This window comes from Macrosteles quadrilineatus, unplaced genomic scaffold (assembly GCF_028750875.1).
Source record: "Macrosteles quadrilineatus isolate MER2022 unplaced genomic scaffold, UCM_ALF_1.0 Scaffold_1__1_contigs__length_201487025, whole genome shotgun sequence".
Taxonomy (NCBI): Eukaryota; Metazoa; Arthropoda; class Insecta; order Hemiptera; family Cicadellidae; genus Macrosteles; species Macrosteles quadrilineatus.
The window spans coordinates 88,716,332-88,742,577 of NW_026542594.1; the positions used below are offsets into that span (position 1 = coordinate 88,716,332).

Sequence of the window (26,246 nt, forward strand, 5' to 3'; positions counted from 1 at the left end):
TTTTGATTTGTTGAAATATAGTTGGATAAAATATCCAAATCCAAACTGTATGGTTAAATAAAAATAATCAAAAGTGCTTTAAGTACAACGCCTAAAATTAAATCAACAATAATTTGCGAATTAGGATATTTAATAAAGGTAAATTATTTGTAAGCTTACTAGCCTACTACTTGCTCGTCAATAAGTATAAGTCAATATCTATATATGGTAAAAATATTAGTTCATAACTACTATCATTCAAGCAAAGATGAATCTATTGAAAGTTTGATTGGTTCAATCAAACATCGAGTGTTAAAGTTTCCTGAATATTGATTTCGCTTCATGCATTTAGATTGGCGTGTTGAGAACTGTTATAGCTCTGCATTACGTTTTTAATCAACTGTGGCATGTTATTGCCGGCGTTTCCTGACTGAAAAAGAGTTGGATTGGTCTATGTAATCAGAAAAAAAAATAATAATACGGCTTTTTTATATTGATTTTATATTGAGTACATTTATTACTATACAAATCAAACAGGTCCACTGTTTGTAGCTGTCTATTTATGATTTTATTTATTAGCGAATTTACCATGTAGGGAATAAGATATTACCGTAGTACTCATGATAAGATCTGCACCCGGGACCAATTTAATTTTTCGTTTTGTAGTCCATAGAGGCCAAAAACACCATCCGTTCAAATTCATATGTGTCCATTAGCACGATAACTCGAGCAAAAATTATCTGATTTTGACGAAATTTAGTATAAACGTGTAAACCTACATGTATTCGAACGAGTTTGCGAACCAGCATGATCGGACTATGGGAACGGGGGTTTATGGAGGGTTTTATGGGGTAAAAATAGGTTTTCCCATTTTTGACCCTAAAAACACAAGACTTCACCATTTCTTTCCAAACTATTTTGTAGAGCTTAAACAAATTTAATTTAGTATATTAAAGCGTTATTATGCACCTAATGGTTATAGAGAAAATTTCAAAAAAATTTTTATTTAAAATTCCCATATTTTTTATGGATAATTAGTCAATTGTTGTAGTTTGCTTGTTTATGAACATATTTTCATCAAATTTGGAAAGTACATTAATTTCTTACTAAGCCATTAGCATTTTACAACAAAAAACATTCTTTTACCCTCCTTGTTGAAGTTCTCGTTAATCTAGTTCTATTTAAATAGGGAATAAATGTTATATATTAAAGGAGGCATTTTTATGTAAATCCAATCATGCAAATGGAAATTCGCTTAGCTGCAGGTTTTCTGCGGCGGGGGTATCTGTCTTGTGATGCATCTAAGAATAACAAAAATACAAAAATCTAAATCTACTTCAATAATAGAAAACCATGTTCGTTAAACATGTATAAATCATTCCATAAGTGGGAAAATGCCCTTTACACTTTGTAGTTGTATACCTATTAATGTAATATATAGGCTAACACACTAAATAGAAAGGTTGTAGTGAAAACCAAAATATTTTAATCTACAATTTATAGGTTTAAGACATCTTACTGGATTTTTTGGATTTTAAAGGTTCGAAATTATATTTCATAAGAAGTATCGCAGTTTGCAATATTGGTATTAATTTTTTTTAAACGAATTAATTATATTTAAAATTGTTTAAATAAATTGGAATATTTACATTGACTATGACTTAAAAGGGAATGTAAAATGCCAGCAGATATGAAAGGAGTATCTAACTTTGCCGTATTGATCCATTATTCGTGGCGAATTGTTGATCCTGAGCAGTCAGTTATAGTGGGCTGAATCATGACGGTCGGATGCTCCCATTCATCTCCGAGGTATCAGGGTCATCCTCCCCCAGCAGATAGGTGCACTAGAGAAAGTAGTCCCCGGTCCGTATCACTCCGCTATTTTTTCCTCGGCAAGCAATGTGCTCCGCGACTTGAGAAAATAGTTCCGTATATTTTTGTAATTTGCAGTGGTTTCCACGCCTAAGAAAATGTTTAAAAGGTATTTTCTTGTTTATTAAGATCGTAGGAATGTTTTAAAAACGTTTAAAAGAAAAGTCCAGAAAGTTCAGAAATACCGAAAAGGGAACATAAACTATAAATACGAAATGACAGGTTAAATCGTAGTTATAATAGTCAATCAGCTGCTCATAATATTATTATCTTTAAGTGTTGCCAACCTATTTCAAAGCGTACATGGATAACGTGAACAATAGAACCATGCTGTTTTGTGTTGTTTCGTTGGAATCCTGATGTGCGCCAAAGTATAAACCGTAAGACAAAGTATAAACCATACGACAAAGTATAAACCGTACGACAAAGTATAAATATGCAGCAATTAGCAGCTTTCTGTACTATAAACAGTACAAGGAAGCCAACTTTGTCGGGTGACTGTAGGAAATAATATTTTGTTGTAGAATAAATCGCCTTGTCTGTAGCTCGGACAGCAACGTTTGCAAGGGTCTCGAATTCGAAACTTAAATTTATTTTTTATAGCATTACAATCTTGCTTTTAGCCCACGTTGAAAAATATATAGTTTATACTAGGATATTCGCAATAATAATTCCTTGCTTTTAAAAATCAGTTTTTGAATAAATCTTATTGATAAAAAATAGTATATAATTTGTTTACGCATTGAATTAATTAGTCTAATAGGTCCAAGTTAGTTTTGGAACTTATAATCCTTTTACTCTAAAACTAGATTTGCAACCCTCATGTCATATTTCCTTCCGATTGTATTATTTTTTAATAATATTTAATTAGATTTGTATCATATTTAATAACTGAAAAAATATGTTTTTAAATGTTCAAACTTAGTTAGTAGAGGCAATATGCCGGTTTAACATCACTTTAGGCACGTTTTCCCCATAAGAATAACATGGTGAGCTTTTTTTGACCACTTTTTTAAAAATCCAGCTCTCGGCCTATACAAGCCTATATAAATGTTCAATACCATTGTATAACACTATTACTATTTCAAATCCACATCCATTCACAAAATCGAGCGAGGTTTGTACGCGAACTCGGGCGCGCTCCCGGCTCATGGCGCGCTCCCTTGGACATCCTTAGTGGAAATCCATGAATTCTGGCTACTTGGGAACCCAAGCCATTTGACATATAATAAATCACCTTTTCTCCTAATAACCTTTTCTATCAAATACATGTCTTTATATTTGGTCTTTAACAACTCCTCTGTATAGAATCCTCCTCTGATTATAATACCATTTTCATATTTCAAGATATAAGTCACAGGCTTTGTATTCTTTACTTCTGCTATTGTAAATAGCTCCCCTGTCCAATTCGGGGCATATCTTTTACCAAAAACATGTTTATACTTTGAAATTCTCACGCTATCACCTACCTTATATATTGGCTTTTTAACTTGTACTACTTTAGAAGTCAACCTCTCATGCACATATTTACTATTCTTAATATTCACTTGGTTAGGCTTCATTCCTATAGATCTATGAACCTTATTATTATATTTTCGAATTAACTTTGGAAGTAAATCCAACCATTTATAACTCCCCTGAGCACTAAATTCCCTATATAACCAATTCTTTAAAGTTCTCTGAAACCTCTCCACAATTAATTGCAGCCTTAGTTGTAAAAATGTGTGATAGTGATTAATATTTAAGTTTTTCATTAGTTTGCTAAAATATTGATTAAAAAATTCTTTTCCATTGTCAGATTGAATGTTTTTAACCCCCTTTGGTAGAATGGTTTTAATGGCTTCTGTAACCACCAAACCCGTCTTATTCTTTAGCGGAGCAGCATAAGCTTTTTTAGAAAATGTATCTATTAAAGTTAAAATATATTTATTGCCAGAATTCTCTCAAGCATAGTTTTGCATTTCAATTAAATCTATTTGTACAGTTTCGTTTATACCTAATACTTTAAAAGACCTTCTAATGAAATTCTTTCTTGCAGGCTTATGAAGTTCGTATGCAATTTCATTCATTTTTTATAACATCACTCTTTCCTTCTACTGTAAATATATTACCATTAGACCCAATCAACAGATTATCTTCCATTCTTTTAAATACATAGTTTTCTGGTATATATGGTCTATTATCTATATACTTAAATCCACTCAAAGATGTGGGGTCGGCAACTAATAAATCAGGATTGTATTCCATCAAATTAAATTTTCTTCCTCCATATAAAAATTTTGATCCATCATAATACATAGCTTGTGACATTAAACAAATATCATCTAAATATTCCCCCATTGGCAGATTTCTTATATATTGTTTTTTGGCATCCCAACATTTTTCTTTTTTATCAAAAGTTATAGTCTGTTCTTTTGTAACACAGTCAGTGTCATCAACGGCAGGTTTAACACGTACTAACCTTTTATTATTAAAATCCCAATAGCCTGCTTCCATTTTTGGAACTTGTGAAACATTCACAGCATCCTTACTATCTGTACCTTCTATCAAATTGCTAAGTTTCTGTTTCTTAGCATTCCAAACACCATTCTCTGATTCTAAAAATTCATAATTATTATCGTCTTGTACAAATTTACCATCTTCTTTTCGTATTAAAGTCTGTTGTAAAGTGGGCACATCATTTAAACTTTCACCCTTTTCTACATTAGTAATTTTCCGTTTCTTAGCATTCCAAACACCATTCTCTGATTCTAAAAATTCATAATTTTTATTGTCTTGTACAAATGTACCACCATCTGTTCAGTGGGCACATCATCTAAACTTTCACCCTTTTCCACATTAGTAATTTTCTGTTTTTTAGCATTCCAATTTTTATTCTTAGATTCTAAAAACTCATATTTAGTTTTACCTTGTAAAAATACATCACCTTTTCTAGTTAATGTCTGACCCAAAGTTGATACATCATCTACAAACTCCCCATCTTTAACATTACCAATTTTACGGTTTAAACAATTCCAACTATCGTCTTGTAAATTTAAAGTAGGTTCATTACTAGCCCTGGGTTCTGTAGGCTTATTGATTATATAAACGATAAAATTTATCTATAAACATATTTTTATTTAATAAATAATTCCACTTTCTCTCAATTCTTCAATAATGGAATCTATTTCATTATCCACTCCTAAGTTACCAGCTTGGCGACTTAGCCAAAGAAGTCTTAACCTATCTACAAGCTCTTTAGGATCATCCCAATAAATATAGTCTATTTTATTACCAGTCACTTGTCTCAAACCTTCACCAACAGATTTTAAAAGAGGTTTAATTATATTAAGATATTTAGTATGTCTATTACTTGAAATTGGTGCACCATCTTTGTAACTCTTTAAATGTCCATTTGTGGCTTCAAAAATCTCTTTATAATTTTGCAAATCAACCTGAGTATAATCCTCAGGTTCTTTTAAAGTTAACAACTGCCACAAGCCTTTTGTCCCCTTGTAGGTTTTATTTGCAACTGTGACATCATCATTGGCAATATCAACTTCCTTATTTCCAATAAAAAATTTATTTGCTTCTCGTCTAATACCATATGTAGTGTCTGTCATACTACTTTTACTGAGGTAATTTCCTAAATAGTCTGATGCTAAAAGACCAAAATCTAATTTCTGTGGAGTGGATTGCTGTAATGGTTGTAATGGTTGTAATCTTGGTATCATTGATATTCTAGATGGAATCATTGGGAGTATCTCCATTTGAGGCCTCTCTGTTTTGCCAATAGCTGTGATTTTTTTTAATTCTTGTAATGGCTCTATTAAAGGTTGGAATGTTTGGAACCTCTCTTCAGCCTCTAGAAACTTGCCACGTTTTAAAGCTCTATATTTCTCTCGTATTTGATTTGCAGAGTCAACCAATTCTTGTTGAATGTTTTTCATCTTTTATTTACATTTTATTTATCTCATTTGACAAAGGATTGTACTCAAACACTTTATCATGTATTATCAAACAATATGCAGATGTATTTGCTGGCACATTGTCTGCAGTTTCAATCTCTAATTTAATATCAACAATTCCTTCCTTCACTGTTTCATTCTGTCTAGAACAGTCTATTATAATTAGTGGATATTTCTTCATAAACTCAGCCCTACTAATCATAGGATCTGGGATAGTATTATAGTAAGTCTCTCTAAACCTCATAAACATCTCATAAGCTTTAGAGACATCTCCATTTTCAAAGTCAAGATTTAAATCACTATAAGGATAATATTCAGAGTTTAGAAATACTTTGAGATTTTTTAATTTACAGTGATCAAATTCGTCAGTTCTTTTTCGTGCACTATTATCCCTAGCTGTTTGGAAACCAAATATAATATACCTAGGCTTCTCCAAACTTGAAGATGTCTTTACTGACCATGTATGTCTTGTGGTATTGGGATATGATGGAAGTTCATGCAACTCTAAACTTCTAAATGCAATTTGCAAATTTTTATTTTGCAATAACATCTTTTGTAATCGTAACTTCTCCCCATCTGATGGTATCACATGTGGCATGACCCATTGAATAGAGTTAAGTGTAATTTTGGGAATTGTATCAGCAGTGCCACTGGCTGGAGCACTAGTGGTTGTTAATATACAATTCAAATCATTTTTGGATCTTTTCAACACCAATTCTTGTTTGACATTTACTAAAACCTTATTAAAATCCTCGAATACACCCATTAACAACTCTAATGGCAAACAAGTAGTGAACTTGCCACCTTTATGGAACTCTTTTAAATTCGTGTCAGAATCAAATGCTACATTTGACAATTTAGTAGTTTTATTGTAAGAGCTCAATATTTTCATAAGACTAGAAATTCCTGGGTTTCTTACAATGTCTATTTCTTTACCTGCAACTTCGTATCTAATTTCATCAAATAAGAACGCAAATGCATTATTTATAAAATGACCTTTATCATGATTTTCAATTTCTCCCTTAATATACAGATAACTCCTACATGGGAGAGTTAGCAAATCTTGATTATTAATACATATTCGAATTTCATCAGAATTATTTATTGCCAAAGTGTTGTGGGGAACATAGGAGTGATTTGTAATTTTAACCACACTATCGTCGAATTGGGATTTCCCTGTAACGTCTAGAAAATCTTCCATTTTTATTAATAGAAAATTTTAACTTTAGTCCTATTGACTTTAGGAACCTAGCATTTTGTACACTTATAGATAAATTCTTATAAATTCTCATATCTTTTTTATATGACAAGTAATTGTAGTTTCTTCTCCGTTAAAGTCAATTGCCTTGTCGTGTTGATCGGCAAATGTAATACTGACAACATCTAAACTTCTCTTATTTACAGGAAAATATATAATATTTCTTGGAACTTCAATAATTTTGTAGCCAGGAGGAGCTTCTGGATAAAAGCTATGTATGGTGTGTGATTTGTTGCCATTTAAATAGGACCCGTTTGCAATATTACATTTTACTCTAATCACATTTACATTATTAATGTTTATTTTATTTGTAGATTCAAACTGAACACCAGGAGTAGAAACACCTTTAAATCCCAATAAGACAGACCCTAAACATGGTTTTGTAAAATCAAACACATGGCTAGAAAGTAATGTCGCTTTCATAGTTTTATTATTAGCTGTAAGGAAAAAGTCTGGGATTTGCTTTTGAATTTCCTTTGCAAGCTCAACCACCTCATATGTTCCTTCAGAAATTTCTATTGTAACTGGAGCATTGTGATCATAATAGAAAACATCATCACCTTCTCCAATGGTTAATTTGTTGCCTTTAAGTTGATTTAATTTTGGAATAAGCCCTTTGAATAAAAGTTTGGATTTAGTATTAATTAATGCGTCTCCATTTTTATCTATTATAACTTTAAGTTTACCATCTAATAACTGGTTTAAATCATCAACTGAGATATCTCCTTTTGGTAATGTTTTTTTCTCTACTTTATAATATGTTAAGTATTTAGAGATTTTTTAACATTAAATATAGAATTATAACTTTGAAAATCTACTAATCCAATTACATAATCATCATTTAATTCTATGGGAGGAAAGAACACTGACTTAAGCTCTGGCTCTGTACCCGAAAATGTTATAGTAAATGAATCCATTTTTATAAACAAAAATTTTTTATGAATGATAAACTTAAAATTCCACAAATAGAACTATTTAAATCTTGTATTTGATCGGTTGTATAGAAGATTTTATATCCCTCAAAATATTTAATTACTTCTTTTGGAGGTTGGATTCCAAATGGGTCAAAATAAATTACAATATCTTTATTTTTACGATATGCTGTCCAATGTGTGCCAGGTGAGCTATCCAAATTAACTATTCCGCACTCTTTTACTCTTGGTTTTAGATTTTTTAGCTCGTTTTTTAGGTACACCCCCCTGAAGTGAGGCACGTCTTTTGCGGCCTCTAACAGCTGGTAGTTGTCCATCTTTTTTATTAAATTTTAATCCCATTCCCATTTTTGCTTTTGCCTTCATCAAATTTGTCACGGCATAAGCAGCAGCTTTTTCAGCAAGACTTGCGTCCTTGGCCGTAACTCTAGTCCAAGCTAAGTCTGCTAATCTCATGTCTGCTTTGTTCCGAGCAGCGGTATCGGGATTATTCATGTAGAATATGTCATGCTCTTTACAATAAGAGTCTAGTTTATTTTTTGGAGGTACATTTTTGGCTAGATTCCCACGTATATTCGTTCCAGGTCCACAGTACTGATATGATGGTATGTGAAGTGGGAATGGAAGGTTATTTATAAGAGTATTCAATAACCCTCGACCCCTGTAAGGCTTTAGGAATAAACCTTTGCCCTTTTTACATGTTTTCTTATCATTTTTTACCATTTTTATTATATAAAAAATGTCTTTTATTCAACAAAAACATAAATTTAAAATAGTACATACTAAGGAAAATATACCAAAGAAGTTGGGTCTATTTCCTACCAATATTCGATGTGTTATTTGTGGTCCAAGTGGAAGTGGGAAGACGGTTGTAATTTACAATTTAATTGTAAGAAAGGAAGGATTAAAATTTACAAACTTATATTTAATATCTAAATCTTTAGAACAAGAAAAATATAAAAAAATAATTGAAATATTTAGTTTGTGTGACGAAGTAAAATTACACACGTTTACTGACTGTGAAATCACACCAAATGATGTAAAATCACAGTCAGTTGTTGTATTTGATGACATAAATAGTCCAAATATTACACAATTTTTCTCAATGGGTCTACACAAAAATATTAACTGTTTTTACTTGTGTCAATCTTACAGCAAAGTACACAAACATTTACGTGATAATGTAAATTTCCTAATATTATTCAAACAAGATGATTTAAATTTAAAACATGTATATCACAATCATGTTGGTAATGACTTTTCATTTGACCAATTTAAAAATCTCTGTCATCAATGTTGGGATAAAACTAAATATGGCTTTTTCGTAATAGACAAAGAAAGGTCAAAGAATAATGGCAAATATAGATTTATGTTTGACCAATTCTATCAAGAGGATGGTAAGGGTCAATAAATAAAAGACTGGAGTTTTTTAACATTTGTATTTATTATATATCTACACATTTAGAACCTAACTATGTTTGATCAATTTTATAATGACCAAGCGCAAGAGTATTGATACCATCTTCCATAATATTTAATAATATTAAATAATATTATATTATAATATTATATTAATATTATTTAATACTCTTGTCATCGTCAAAGGATAGTACTTTCTTATTCATGGTCAAGGTTTGAAGATGATGATTTGTAGATTTAATTCTTGTCACATTCTCATAGTAATCTTGCCCAGTTGCAAGGCAGTTCAAATAATGTTGATGTCTGAGGAGATGTTTAACAGTGGCACCATCAGCTCCTTTAGCTTTCTTCACCTCTAAAGCTTGCTTGTCTTCTTCATATAACCATTTTAGAGGAATGTAAGAATATAACTTTGGTCTTAAACCACAATATTCATACATAATATGACCACCTAATTCATCTTTAAACTTTCCAGTGACTTTTTTATTTTTATCAGAGTATAAGAAATGGTCTTTACTATATCCAGAGGTATCAAAATAGTGCAAGTCACATTCTATTTCCTTGTAAAAGTCCTCTGTAACTATAGCATACATTAATGAATCTGTATCTGTCATTAGAAATCTTTTATTCTTAAATTTTGACATATAATTATAGTGGAAATCATACATTATTACTTTACTAATATCCAAAATTGTCATTCCTAAATATATTGGTTTATTAAACTTTACAACTAATTTATTTAAATGTATAGCATGTAAATTGTTATCGAACTTTTTGCTACAGTCAAACCTTGGATTAGTGACATATTTTGTTAATAGTGACTCATCCTTGAGATATATGTCACGGAACTTTCGTTGATTCATAATTGTTCGACCAAAGAGACTATTATTTAACAATTTGTAAAAGTCTTTTTCGAAATCATTATTAGCACTTTTTCGTTTTTCAATATTAAAATTAATATAGGGTGCAAGCCATTTTGATTGTCTAAATTTTAAAATTCTATGGTATTTTGTAACAACCAACCCCAATTCCTCACATTTTTGTAATGCTTTATAATGTAAAATATATTTAGTTTTGTCATTTAAATTTGGTATTAATTTCCCATTCATTTTCTCTGGTGCCAATGGATAGTCATTATGTAAATCATATAAGCTTTTATCATATTTTAAATCAACTTCTAAAATGTAACCAAACTCATAATTTTGATTGTATTTGTAGTCTATCTCATTAGTCCAACGGAATTCATCCACAGGCAGTGGCTCGCACATTGCTGTAGAGTATAGCGAGTTACAATCTAAATATATTAAATACACACTCTCTTGATTGGGATCATAGTGTTCACCCATATATCTATTATTGGCTTTAGCATAACGTGTGGAAATCATACTGACTCCTCCTCTGATTGCACTTTCTATGAACAAATGCATGTCAATATCTTGAAATAATTGTAATTTTATACCAGTCATTCTAAGACAGGCCTCCCATGTTAATCCAGGAAGTGAATACATATGTACGGGGTCAAGTTTATAATCCTTTAAACACAGGTCTCTAAAAGTCTCAAAGACATCAGCAAGTAGCAATACATCTGTTTTAAGATATAAATCATGATATTCTTGTAAATTATTTATATTAAAATGGGTCCAGACATTTTTAGCATGTTCATATTCAATGGGAGAGATATGTTCTTTAGTTAGAGTACTGTAAAATGCTTCAATTGGGGGTAGAGACTCTGCAAACTTATCTGGTCCCGTCATATATTCATAGGGAAATACGCCTTTACACTGTAGTAGAGGATTGTCTATGAATCTAAATGTATTTAAATTGGAAGCCAATTTATATAATGGAAGTGACAGAAAGTTATAGGAATCTAAAAATATTAAATCATCAACAGAGAATGAAATGTACTTTTCCATATCTTTGGCTATGCAATTTAATTTACGATCATATTTTCCCAAGTGTTGCATTATTAAATGTCCATCGTAATTTTTCAAGTTATGGAAGAATACTGGGATTTTCTTTGTTACTTTATAGTTTAAATTACAATCATTGTGGGCAGCTCCACGGTATCGGCCAGATGAATGACAATGATCTCGCACCCTATCAAAATATAGGGGTTTTTCACAAATATGACAATGCGTTGAGTTTTGGAAAGATGCCTCTTGTTCAGGAGTCATTACAAGAGGAATATATATCGACATTTGACGTTTAATGAAGTCATAAGTCTCAAATAACCTTTTGAAAAATACATCCATAACATTTGCACCACTATATAACTCTTCAGAAATAATCTTAGAATCTCTCACTACAACAAATGCAAATCCAGATGGAATATGGTTGTTAGAGTTTATAAAGCACTCAAAATCAGCATAAATTACAAATGGGGCTTTAAGTTGATATTTATAATTTTTAAATTGTAATGTATCTTGTTTCGACATTTCCACTCGTTGGGCATCAAAGTTTTTACAATATGTTATATGACGTTCTAATTTATCACTAGTGTAAAAATGTTGCAAACACAACTTGCAAAAATGCTGCTTATGGCCATGTTTTGTAGAGTGGAACATTAACCTATCAAAATCACGAATTAAACAGTAATGTGATTTACGACCTTCTTGTAATAATAATAAATCGATGTGAGTATTACTATTTAGTTTGGTTGTTCTTAATGGATATATACATTTATCATCTTCAACCCCAAATACATTAACGCTTATATTATTTTGTCTTTCAAATTTATCTATATCAGATATTTTCACAGGATACTTTATGTTTGTCATATTCAGATGACCTATGTAGGGTGCATAGCTGGAGACTCTATTAGCATTTTCATTAGAGTTCCTTGGATATAAAGCTGCTAATACCGACCAAAGAAAACATTTATTATCATCATTTTTTATATTTAAAACTGCATGTTTCGATTTAATACTCTCTGGTGTGGGAATATATGACTTTGGAGTTAAGGGCTTATATTTGTAAACGTGCAACTGTCAATACTTAGTATGGTCATATATCCATCCACTGCCTTGGGCTTGGTATTTGTGTATGGAAGCATCAATCTTTAAAAGTGCATTTTCAATTTGAGGCTTTAAATCTCTTTTCTCAATAGTTAAGGTAGTAAGGCTTCTAAAATCTGCAATACATTCTTTTTCATTAACTAATTGTCCACTTTGATCCATTGAATATTTTATAAATTTAATTCTCCTTACTAAAGTCCATTTTATTGGCAGAGGACAAGACTGAAGAGTATTTTTAAGTTCAGTTCTAATCGATTCACCAACAAATTCAATCATTGTATATGGAGAATTATTGCAAGAATTGACATGTCTTTTAAAATGACCAACCACATTTTTCTTACAAAAATTACAATTCTTATGACTTTGTAATATATGCGATTTTAGAACCACATTATCATCACAGATTAAATCACATACCTTGCACAGTTTCACCTTCATTTGATGTACTAGCTTGTAGTGGCGGACCAAATTGCTCTTCTTGGACAGCGAGGCGGAGCAGTGTTGACAGGTCGGCATCACGCTCGAGAATGAAATATCACCCGGATGCCACTTCTATATATAGACTCGTCCCCGGTGACGTCACCACCTGAGGATTCCCCAGTCTCGTGACCGCTTCACTTGGCCCTTGTGACAGTGCCCGTAAAACTGTCTAAAAACGCTTATATCTCGAAAACGGCTTGAGATACGGCAAAACGGTTGAAATTCTGGCAAACGTAGTGGGTGTCAACTTTTGATTATAAACAATATTACAACATAAAAAAATCAAAAAGTAAGAAAAAAATTTAACATTATTTTATATGGGTAGCATGCATTTTATATGGGGGAGCGCGCCCGAGTTCGCATACAAACCTCGCTCGATTTTGTGGCTTCATTTCATTTAGTGTTGAACCATGTCAAACCCAAATAACATGCATTTGATATAGGAAAATTAGGTTTTTTGTTATTTACACAAAAACTAAAAGAGATACGAAGTAAGTGTAAATTACAAAGTTGTTAGGAATTGAAAAACCTATAAAATGATGTGCCACTTGACATATGTTGCTATTTGAAAATTTTGAACAATGAGCATTTGTAAATTTTTAAAAATAAATTTTTTTGGAATTTTTATTATTTCAAAAAACCGTTACTTGTTGCATATCACAGTAAAGCTAATTTCATAACGAGTAAGAAAATGCAACCGTAGAAGTGCTAAATGCATTGGTATAGGAAATACAGAGTATTAAAAAAATATAGATTTCTTTCAAAAAAACTGCCGCCATTTTGAAACGGAAAAAGATAACTAATTTTGGTTTTCGCCAAAATGTTTGTCTATCAAATACCTTTAAAATGATGTATAACATGACATGTGTTTACATTTGAAAATTCCGAGATTCGAACTAGTGACCCTCAGTTTTTGGCACACCCTGTATTTGAAAAAAGTTAAAAATATTTTTACGTTTTTCCTTGGGGTTGATTTAGTGGGAAATAATTTTATTTCATCCTTGTACGTTAAGCCGTTATCCCGTAATCAATTTGAGACACCTCTCGTGGGACACCCTGTATAAATTTGTATAATTCGTAAAAATCTACAGTCATGAATTCACTCTCCAAAGAGGAGGACAACAGAGTTTCTTATTGCGGTTGTACAATTAATATTTCGGGGGGAATAGGTGTATTTAATTTAAATACACGTATTTGTTTGGCAGTGGAAACTTTTTTTAAACACCTTAAATGTAGAAAAAACATGTATTTTAGAGATAAACAAATAATAACAAATACTACTTTAAAAAAAATAAAGTAATCTTTCTTTTCATAATTAATAGTGAATCATTCGTGCACATTCCAATACATTTCAGTTTAAAATATTTGATCTAAATTGTACTATATCCTGAGAACTTGTTACTATTAATAGTGACTTTGTGTACATAAATTTAGTCATTTCACCGATCAAGTTTTTTTTGCTGTTGCTCGATTCACTAACAATATTAAAATTGTCAAAGCTTAAGTATGTTTATTCACAGTTAGTGGACATTGAAGTTACTAGTAGAGAGCGCCGGATGACCCGAAGCTATGAGATAAACTGCTCGCAGACAGTATAACAAAGTTGTACTAAAACTAACTCTGTTGATGGAGTTTGGCTTTGATGGCTTGATTCCTGAGGTTGATCGATCCTTGTACCAATAATACATGCAGGCATTTTATCTCTTTGATTTCAACAGACAGATTTTACTAAATAAAGTAGTACAAGCTATATTGTAGACGTTAACAATTACTAATTACTAGTTACCAAATTTACGTGGAATGATACTAGTAATATAATATTGTAACATTGTATGGGAATAGTGAAACTTTGGGTTTGGAAGATGTTCGTAACATAATTTCTGCTGTTTAACTGGACCTTTAAATAGGCAAACAAAGAATATGGGAGAGGTAAATTAGCAGTATAGCCCCAAAGAAGGAAAGCCTTTGCTCCATATATATAATGTTGCTTTCGGGTAATGATGATGCTTGTCATGTCGAGTATCATGCTGAACGTGATTTCGAGGGGCTAATCCCTCCTTTAGATTACGTGGTTCCAATTTGACTAGTACTGATGTGTTAAGTACAGTGTTTTCCTACAAACAGCTGGTGAACAGAAAAAGTAGTGCTGTTCGTATATGGAGATACATTACATGGCTGTTATTTTGAGGATCATAATTTTTGGAACGTGTTTTTTCAGCCCTTGGATTCTCAATGTTCTAGTTTGTTCTGAAGTTTCCATATGCATGGAGGCAATATTTACAGCATTGGCAAGACAAATGGTCGAACCAGCTGTAACTTAGCTGGTAGAACTGTTTGACATTCGTAAAAAAACCTAGTCTTCTAAAAACCACATGAGAAACGTAAGTGAGGTGACCTCTGAAAGGTGAGACAACCACCCAGTACCAACCTCAATGTCCTGACAGTGCTGCTTAGCTTACAGTACATGCTGTTGAGTTTCACTTGCATTTCCCGAAGAAGGATGCGTGGTAGCAAGTTATTGGCCACTAAATAAAATCCATGAAAGCCAAATTCACCTTTATAACAGCTTGGCTGATTTTATTGACTTCATAGAATGATTTCAAGTGGCAGCAATCAGCATAGGTGTTCATTTGCATCGTTGCAGGCAATAGGATCGGTCTGTAGTGAAAAGTGGTGTTAAATGGGGGGCCTCTGACGGCTCTTTTGCAGCACTCCCCTAATTTTCTCAAGAGGAGGTGAGGATTCCATCCTCATGTCTCTCATACCCTTTTTAATAAGAAATATTGGAAATAGGAGAGATGATTGGTGATGTTCCCATGGGTTTGAGAAGAGTATGACAAGAAATGCCTAACTTTACAAACATGAATTATACACTTGGTAAGATAATCTATCTATATATTAATAGGCAAGCATGTTTCTTTAAAACCTTTTTTCTCAGCTCGTGTGCATCGTAGGGAAAATCTACGCATACCGTTGGAAAGCTATTTTCCTGTAGGTGTGCAGAATCCCTTTATAAATTTAAATAGGCTCAAAGATAAGCACAAAAAATAAGTTTAAAAGTTGTAAAAAATTAACATGGATCTTATGCGTTGCTATGCTGGTTACGAAATAACAACGAAATATAAACAGAAAATCAAAACAAATGGAGGAAACTCCAATCACATGTTTTATTTACAGTGTGGGGTGAAAATAGTTAAGTGAGTACATTACATATTTTTGGTCGAGTTTCGACCACTGGACGACCTCTCGTATATATTATTACGTTTTAATTTGGAAGTAAAAGACAGAAAATAAGAGGTGGGTCTATATACACATTAGGTCGTATATAATGGCGATAAAGTTTATTAAAATTGTCAGAATAAAATTAGTTCTGAAAATATGTTTACTGGTCATACAGACAAAAAGCTACACATTTAACGTTTAACAGGAAAAATAATAACGGCTGGCTATCAATAAACCTAACAGCGGTGGATAGTATGTATTATTGTAAATGACCGAGTTCATTGTAGACTAGAAATAAACCACGACCAAAGAAATAGCCGACTTGTCCAAATCTATATTTATCAAACTAATCAAGCAGCTAGAATGAGACAGTAACAAAATTGGATTGTGATCCAACTATGGAGGGAGGCCTTACTAATATGCTTAGTAAGGTTAATCCATACGCCCAAGCTTCCAAAAGATTGGAAGAATTTCTGAGAGAAACTTTTGAAGATCTACAACAAAACGTCTATATGGTTTTTTTTAAAGACAAGAACAGGGACAAATGGAGGTATGTATAACAACTTACCAACTGAAAACTATGTTACTGCAATATTCAAGTCTGATGACGTTTGCCCCCAAGGTCCTCCTGAGTTTGTTAAACGCTCGAAAATGGGGGTTCTGAGAGTTTCCCAGCAAATTTCACTGATCTTGGCCCCATGGCTTATTTATTACTGTTTGCCTTTGAATATGAAGGGTAGCTTCAAGGTATGCCTCAAGTTACAGAGCAATCAGCTGGACATCGCAACACAGTAAAGCAGTTGCAGTCCGCAGCACAAAGATTCTCCATCACACAATGGTTCTTACCGATAGTAAAAGGTGGTAAATTGTGTCTTCAATGCATTATTAATGCGGGGTTTTTTTTAACGAGGTTCGAGGGAGAATAGCTAGAATTTTTTTAAAAACAACAACAACAAAATAACAATCAAAAGTCAGTTCGGAGCTTTAAATGAATCTGCATGATGCAATACGAGTTCTAGGTGGTCTGAGCAGGAAATAGATTGCCAGGTAATTTTAGAAAAATCAGTTGAATGTTGCATTCTATATTCTACTAGACTAACTATAATATATAATATAGCTTGTAGTCTAACTACTAAGGTACAATGACTATTGGCCGTCAACCAGGAAGACCTAACCTCTTCAACCTAAATTTACATGAAATAAAATCCAATCCTAAGTACAATGGTGTTTTTCCTATCTTTACAGTTAATATTGAAATCAAATGCTTAATGTGTAAATACAATTACCTATGATTTGAAAAGTCGATGTTTGACACCCCACACATTGAAGTTGAACACAATAACGGAGGAGCTGTGTTCACACATAACTATGTTCTAAAATGTTAAACTTAAGTTTTTAAAGTACTCGTATATCTTTAAAGAATATTAAGAACGATTATTGCAGCGCGTCAAGAACCCTACAATACGTGATCGTACACTTTTGTGCACATATCAGTTATTATCTTTATCCTTCCATCTTCTTCGTACGTGTTAAATTAAAATAATAAATGTCGTTTATCGACATTGTGATACTTTTTTAGAAAACTTTAATTTCAATAACAGATTTGAATTTAAGATCAACATCTAGACAAGCATTTGAACTAAAGCAGTAACCAACTCCGACACAGTTAACCGGGCTATCAGTTTACTAATGCTCATTTCACAGTAAGCTAAACACTGATTAGCTCCCGAGGTCATGCGATTGCACCCTGGTAATTATTATTTGGCGTCATCAACACAACCATAAATTTTCTGGACGTTTTTGATCTTATTTTTGTTGGTTAACTCAACGTTAGAATGTTACCGGGTTAATGACACAGTTTTAGTCATAAGCAAAAATATTTTGATTATATATACTTACTTATTTTAAAGAACGTACTGTGTTTTAACGTTTTATTGTTTCAATTGTAATAAAATTCCCACCCTAGGTTTTTTTTATCCACATTAGATGATAAATAATAGTATTGAAAATGTAGTGTTTGGCAATGTTGTGAGAGTAGTATAAGATCAAAATACATCACATAATCATTTTAATGGCTACAAAACTCGAAGACAGCTACCAAATTGGACACATCCTTGTTACCCGTTCTCTCTCATGTTCTTAAAAACTTTTCCAGCTTTTAGTGAAATTCTTGTAGCAGTGTACAATGATTGTGGTAAAGTCCATAAAAATAATTACTGTTTACACAATGGTGATTGCAATGTGTAGACAATTAAATTATATATTTATCATTCATAAAACGTATAGCGTGAAAAAATAATATACTATTCTTAATATAACTCCACATCAAAACACCACACACTGTATAAAACAAACACAGCGTACACAATGTTATATAAAATAATAGACTATTCTTGAGATTACTCAACATCAAACCACCACACACTGTATAACTATCACAGCGTATACAATGTTTACAAAAATATTACATTAGGATGGGACTTTTATCTTGTAACTGTTCGTTATGCAGTTATCGATGTGAATATTGTCACGTGTTGAAGGCTCAGTAGTAAGTATGGCCGACACATCACATATTCCACTGTGTGTCCATCATTCCAAGTCACAGGAACCAGCGGCTCCGACTGTAGGCAGCTTTTACTAAGAACCACAAGCCTTGTGTCGAATCGCAATCTTCATTAGTTTGGTACTATAATACATCATCGATAGTATATTTATACAAAACCAAATGGCTCAAATAAATTTTAATGAAAAATATCTAACAATTTATCATTTACTGATATTTAATTGGGGTCTTATGAACAGTAGAAGATCAAAACCACTATTCTTTTATCTGCTTGCAGGTCAAATTCCATGATATTAGGTTCACTAAAATATCTTATACTCTCTGAGTTGTCCATGGAGTCTCAAAACTATTTTACTCGGTTTTCCCGAATGCTTAATACGTTAGAAACTAATACTGTAAATTAATGTAGGTGCAAGTAAGGACAAATCAATGTAGAAATCTTTGGTTGTGACTGTTGTTGAATAAGGCAAACAAATTGCAGAAAATAACAAAAAGATAACAATTTAGTGTTGAACTTAACCTTTTAGTAAACTTTTTGATAAGTTTCATAATATTTGTAATTTGACGGTTTCTTATAAGACTGGGAATTGGAAAACTTCCCGTTTACAATCTTTTATTTGAAATGAGAACGTTAAATAGAATAGCATTATTGTATTTATAAACTAAAGTGATGAAATAAAGTATCGAAATAGTTATGCTGGTTATTTCCGTAATATATATATTTCGATATTTCCGTTTAAATGTATTGAAAAGGTAATGTTTGGCAATGTTTTGAGGGAAGGCTGGAAGTGATTACGAAACAATAACTTTTGTGCTCACCTACAGAAGACTGGGGCTATAAGTACTGTAGGTCGGTGGGCTTGATTAGGGGTCAGGTTTAGTGTGTATTGGTAGGGTAGTAAATTAGAGGAAAGGGTCCCACTGGGGGAGCTAGAGCCCAAGGCTTTGGCCTTGAGTCCAGTGACTCAATAGGGACTTTTACCGAACCTGGTTTTCCGTGTCCATATTTAATTAATTAAATTGTTCTAATCTTACCTGTTGGTTGTAATAAATCTTTGTGTTTTGTTACATTTGATTTTTTTGTGTGCCTACAATAAATCTGGGGTTTTTGAGTGCTGAGTTTATTTTCTCAGTTTAATTTGTATATTTCGGAATATACCGGACTCTCCGTATCAGCTTTAGCTCCTCCTTTATAGTGGAGTGTTCCACGATTGTCACTGTTACAAGAATTTGGTATGTATAGTATATCAGAGTGACAACAAATAGAATAGTAATTACAGTAGTTACAGACAAAATTATCTTAAAACTTGTATTGCAATGTTAACAGATACATAGAAATAGGAAAGCCACTTTACCGCAGGAGTAGTATAACCTCCCTCTTGATAGAATACAATTTCAATGGTCGCAAAGCAAATAGTCATTAGGTTAAATGTGCAGAGTGTAATTTATTTACTAGTTCCAAACATTGATTGCTGTCATTACATATTTGGCCCACGCCAATTAGTGTTTTATGATAGATGGGTATTTACTTGTTCTTTTGGGCTGTCCGACTGGGGTATTACTGCTTTATTGCGAAATATTTACTCCCTAAACAAAAATGTTGTTTACTACTATCATGTTAAAAGTAATTTGAATTAAAAGTATTTTGGTTTTCATTTTACATAGGTTGTGGATGACAATGAAATGTGTAAAGGTTAATAATTTCCTTAAGAACTTTAGTAATTTTATATTAATTAGCTGTCGGTGAAACGAAATACTATTGCTTATAAATTCATAAACTACAAGTAAAGGACATCAAAATAGCGGAAGATACTGGCATAAAGAAAATTGTGTACTGTACGAGAATGACAGCTATTACAAAAAAGTAATGTCTTTACTACAGCACCTTCTTAAAATATTTACTCTCTGTCTATTCAATTTATCTCCTCATTACCATTCATAAAATAACCTTGAGTATTTCTTTGTAAACTTTATATACATGGTACTGCACAGACAATAAAGAATACTCTAATAAGAAAAGTTTGTTTACATGCTGCCAACAATTGCAAAACATGTGGCTTACCTACCACAGCACATATAAAAACCTTGTTCGTGAACTCATCGCCATTTCATTTGGTAAACTAAGGTAACTATTGACACCGCATATCATAATATCTACTATCCAAAAAAGAATTGTGAGGTAGTAATTTTAAAATGTCTTATGTAAAAAATTTAATCAAATAATTTCTTAAATGTTATTTTACTATCGTGCGAATATAGCAGAAAAATCAAACAAAATAGGCTTACCTTCGATAAAACTTTCACTTTTATTAAAAACACTAGTTATATTGCATTTAAAATTAGTGTAAATTTACACGTATTTTATTTTACTTTTGTAATAATACTGCGTAAAAATAAAACTTTAATAATAATACTAAAATGAATAACATTTATTAATAACATATTTTTACGTTTTGCGGGGTCGAGAATACTCGGCTCTACATAAATCGACAAAACAACAGATCAAAAATTTTCATTTGAGCATATAAATATATAACTCACTTTATAGATGCACTTTAAATACATTTTATAAATACACTTTATGGATATATAAAGTGCATCAAATTCTTTTGGAAAGATATATTTTCATAGGAAACTGTATTAAAATTCTTGAGTTTCAGGTTCTGTAAAGCATGGCGTTGTCGATATTCTTGTTATGCTGTGCAATTGGAACATTCAACTCAGGTACAATGTTTAACTAGTGAAATATTAAATAGGCTGTAAGTACAGTGACACAAAATTGTATCCGATTTAAAATACCTTGCTAATTTTAAAACTGTTTCAGTTGATGCCAACTCAATTCTTAGCCCCACAATATCAGGGACGAACTGTGTCAGATCCCCTTGTGTTGTTCGAAATGGAAATGCGTATACTTTCACCTTCCAGTACAAAGTGTGTAAGTATATAAGCTGTAGTTGAGTCTGAACAATGTTATATCTAAATCAGTCCAACCCATAGAGGCTATATTAGTTAGATTATACATTAGTTTTGTTTATTTTATAAAATTACAATTTCTTGTTAGGTTTGAACTGCATATTGTCCAAACAAATATATAAACAAATAATAATATGCAAATTATATTATACAATTAAATATAATAAATATAAATATAAGAAAATTTTAGATGGCTTTAGTAAATCTTTCATGAGCACGATTGTTGTTTCAGTGAGAACCGGATCATCTCAAGATTTGTCATGGACAGCCTCGCTAGGCAAGGGGTCGCTGTTTAGCTCAGCTGATACTCTGTTTGCGAACTACAACCTCTGCAACAGTGGAGGTGGCTTGGTCTTGCAGAAGGCAGCCTGTTCAGGGTTTACCCTAGAACAAGGACAATACTATACAGTCACCGTCAGTTCCCTTCAGTTCCCTAAAGTAAAGGTCAGTATGTTAGTTTTTTTATAAAGAAAATATACATTGCTTATTTATCAATTACAACGTAAATAAATACAATAATTTTTTCCTAAAGTTACTTGACAAAGTGGGCTTCGTTGAACTGATTATAGCACTCAAAGTAATTAATTGCTGCGTTTACTTACTTTTGCCGCACTAATCTTTTTGCAGCATTCATTTTTTGCCGCACCCCATTTCCAACCAAACAATACAAAACAGTGTGATTTTATTAGACAATAAATATAATAAACTGATAACATTTAATAATCACCACACTAATAATAAGTTGTAATAATAATAATAAATAATAACGTACATGCTTGAAAATAAGTTGGCTACACATTATGATACTACGACTACGATCAGCTGGTACAGCGTTTTCCATTTGGTCAAAGCTTGGATTTAAACTAACCTAAAACACGGGTTGTTTGAAAGCATAGTTATGTAAATGCTTTATAGTAATTGTAGGGAAAATATAATGCGTAACGCGAGTGCAAAGTGTCTTTTATGCACTCGAGAAACTTTTCACACTAGCCTGGAGCTCGTGCGTGGAAAGTGACACTTCGCACACTAGCTACACAAAAAACTATTTCATGTTATTGTTTTTTGTCTCTGGAATTCCATATGAATATTTGATTGTTTGAATCTCATTATAGTGAATGTGGTAACACTTACTTTGGAAATGAATTAGATTAATATGATTGCTCTGCTCAATATTGCAAGCAGACTACTGTATTGTACACCTAGTGTTTGATACTCTATGCTATAGTTCCATAATTACTTTTTCCCATATGTTGTCATTTGCATTTGTAGTTATTGTAATTGATAACTGTTGTTATTACAATTTACAGTCCATTAAAAAGTTCTCTCTTATTTTCCGTGATTTTATTATTTATATTTTATTTAATGCGAAGCATTAAGTTATCTAATATTTTGAACCGTTCAGAAGCCGGATATTGTCAAGAATTTATTATGGTAAATGATTACACAAGGAAAGTTTGGTGAGTTTAATTGACTACATTTCCACCAAGACTAACTACCGATATTTTGATTGACATTGTTTTACATTATATTGATCAATAAATCTTCAATTGAAAATTAGTATTAACAATGTGAATTAAAATTTAGGTAGTAAGTCTTGGTGGAAATCTGGCCAATAAAACTAACCAAATCTTTCTTGTGTAATCATTTACCGTAATAAATTCTTGACACGTAGTTAAATTTTACTATGTTATACTGTTTTCCTTTCGGCTCTAAACAAAATGGTACAACCCCAATTGCTGTAAAAATTAAACTTCAAAAGTTTTGCAACTTTTGTGATTTTCCTATCAAAACCTATAAAATAACATAAAGTCGGATTTTCTAAAATACTGCTTGGCCGGTTTTGTTTATAATTTTGATGTAGCCATTTCAGCTGTAAACAAATTGGTACAAACCCCATTGCTGTAGAAAATTACAGTTCAAAAATCTTTGGAATTTTCCACATAAAGAAATCTTAGATACCACTACTGATCACGCATGATAATAGTTTTTGACAAGCTAATGAGGGAGTGGGTATGTTTTAGATTGCTAATACCGTGTTGTAATATTTATTTATATTTTTTTCACTTGTAAAACTGAAATCAACGTAACTCATTTTTTGGCGTTGGTTTGAATATGGAACGTTAATTTATTCAACTGAATCTAAGGTGGTTCCATTCAAATTTATATTTCAATCATTTGGTAGGCATTTAAATTTATTGTTGAGAAAATACTTAACTTCTTTATAATATTAATCAAATCACTGTGTATGTTTGTTTTAGGAGACAAAGTACTTGGATCTCTATTTGTCAGACGGCAAACAAAAATCTCGTCTTTCTGGATTAGAGGTACGACCGTAATAGATAAAAAAGGAGTTCCCCCCCCACAGATGTACTATATCAAAATTTATTTGTCATGATGGTAATATTTCCATAATAAACTATGATAAATATATTGTTGATTTCTTGGGGATCCAGACTTTAAATGACTAAAATAATGGCACTAGTAAATACCAGTCTAAATAGTTTTACACTACTGTTTTCTCCCAAAACTTTTAAGACGGTAGGCCCTATCAGGAAATTCTGAAACACTAATAGCCACTAGTCCTAGACTTTTACGAATCGCCATATGGGTTTCTTTTAACTTCATATTGCACACCGTCATAAGAAGAGTGGTTTTGATTTATTTACAAATCTATTTACTAACGTTACGTAACACAAATAAAATGAAAAAAAATATAGTACATAGTATTTATTAAATTTTACACTGTTAAGAGATCACATTTTTTATGAACTACCGTGATATGTTTGACAATATATTTATTATAGTCCTAGAAAGTCGATAATATTCAAACAACTGTTTTAAATTGATAAAAAGAGATCGTGGTTGAAAACGTTATTGAAGTACAAGGATCGATCAACCTCAGGAATCAAGCAATCAAAGCCAAACTCCATCAACAGAGTTAGTTTCAGTGCAACTTTGTTGTCTGCGAGCAGTTTAACTCATAGCTCCGGGTCATCCGGCGCTCTGTACTTGTCATAACTTCAAGTAGTCTTGTTATTCAATCGTGGATAAACATACTCGATATGTAATAACGATGTTAAGTATAAATACTTGGGTTTTATTTAAATATAATTTGAACAGTTTGTTTTATTTTTAACTAAGTCATCCATAGTAAAGTACGTATCAACTTACTCTTGTTAGTACCACAATCAGTTGGTACTGAAACCACTTTACCTATTTTTACTGTAATAAATTAAGCAATTTTATCCAGATTAAAGAGGTTTCTAAGACATTAACGACCACCAGACAAACATTTTAGTCCTGTAGGTGAATATTCTACTTGCAATAGTTAAGTAAATATAAAACTATTAATCCCAATCTATTATATTATTAAAATGAAATTTGAGGCAATCGCTTCAGGCCATTGACAAAATAAAGATGTAGGCATTTGGTACATCAAAATAAAGCTCAGAATGTTTAAATTGGCCGGAAAGTATTGGCATGAACATATTCTGCAAGAGCTTTGTCCGAAAATCTGATCACGAAAGGGCTAGCTCAAACAACCTTGCATGGTTTTGAAGTTTATTTACTATGACACTTTACTACATTTACTATGACTTTATCATCACAATTAATTACATGAACAACAGCTGGTGCTGGTGCAGACCAATTTGCTTATTTACTTTAAAATGTGTGTGATGGTGGAGGCTATTTTTTCTTTTTAAGATGTTGGTGCCCTTTTTTAACCTTGCCCGTCCACATAGACTACAGATCTGTGCGTGGAACGTATCCAGCAAACAAAGGGGCGAAGGTGAACTGTACTGATAAAATGTTTGCGACAGTGACCAGGATCCAAACCCATGCCATCGCTGCCTTGGGCCGTAGTCCTTGACGCTACCAACTGAGGCACCGACTCACCTAGATTAACATTGTGGAAACGTACTAGTTAATTATCAAGAACGTTATGTTTCATTAAAGAAAGATAGCGTATGTTTTGTTGTGTAACAAAGATAGTTTTCTTTGTAACTTATTCTATAAGTTATAGGAAAAGAGGCTTGACTAAAATTAAGTATTAGAGTAAAATATCGTTTATTATGTAGGCCTATCCCTAAACAAATTTAAATTTAGGTGATTGTATTGCTAGGTTATGGTGTTCGACTTATATGGATCTGTTGACTTCGAATATAAGTAGGGCTAGATCTACACATAAAGATAAGTGATAACTTAGCTAGAAATACTGTAGTATTATTTGAAATCACGATATAGACTATTTAGAGCTTTTAGGACTATAAGATCTTATTGAATTTGTAAAATATTAAGACGCAAACGAATGTTAGGCTTTTTGCATACCCCATGTGCATTTTAAAATATATTAAATTGCAAGATTAGATTAGACAAAAAAACCATTTATGTAAGAATGTCGATGTTGGAAAGAACAAAAAGGTCTTCAGATTATTGTTTTTAGCGAATTTCCCATATAGGGAATAAGCTATTACCGTAGTACTCATGGTAAGACCTGGACCCGGGACCGATTTTTTTTTTCGTTTTGAGGTCCCTAGAGGCCAAAAACACATTCATAACGATAATCCATCCTCGTAATCCATAACG

At 32.1% G+C, this 26,246-nt stretch overlaps 1 protein-coding gene across 1 annotated transcript; it reads left to right on the forward strand.

Moving 5' to 3' along the window:
- Window positions 1–20,792: 20,792 nt before the first annotated feature.
- On the forward strand, window positions 20,793–24,781 carry LOC128982896 (uncharacterized). The gene is made up of 5 exons (XM_054401952.1): window positions 20,793–20,865; window positions 21,347–21,410; window positions 21,511–21,621; window positions 21,892–22,103; window positions 23,918–24,781. The coding sequence occupies exons 2-5, from the start codon at window positions 21,359–21,361 to the stop codon at window positions 23,993–23,995; spliced, it is 453 nt and encodes a 150-aa protein (XP_054257927.1). The 5' UTR covers window positions 20,793–20,865; window positions 21,347–21,358; the 3' UTR covers window positions 23,996–24,781.
- The last annotated feature ends 1,465 nt before the right edge of the window (window positions 24,782–26,246 follow it).

Bases quoted from the DNA above. Each gene is read 5' to 3' on its own strand.
- LOC128982896 (XM_054401952.1), top strand. From the start codon at position 21,359: ATGGCGTTGTCGATATTCTTGTTATGCTGTGCAATTGGAACATTCAAC. The intron at 21,622-21,891 runs GTAAGTATATAA...TTGTTGTTTCAG, and splicing joins CACCTTCCAGTACAAAGTGT to TGAGAACCGGATCATCTCAA. The intron at 22,104-23,917 runs GTCAGTATGTTA...TGTTTGTTTTAG, and splicing joins TTCAGTTCCCTAAAGTAAAG to GAGACAAAGTACTTGGATCT.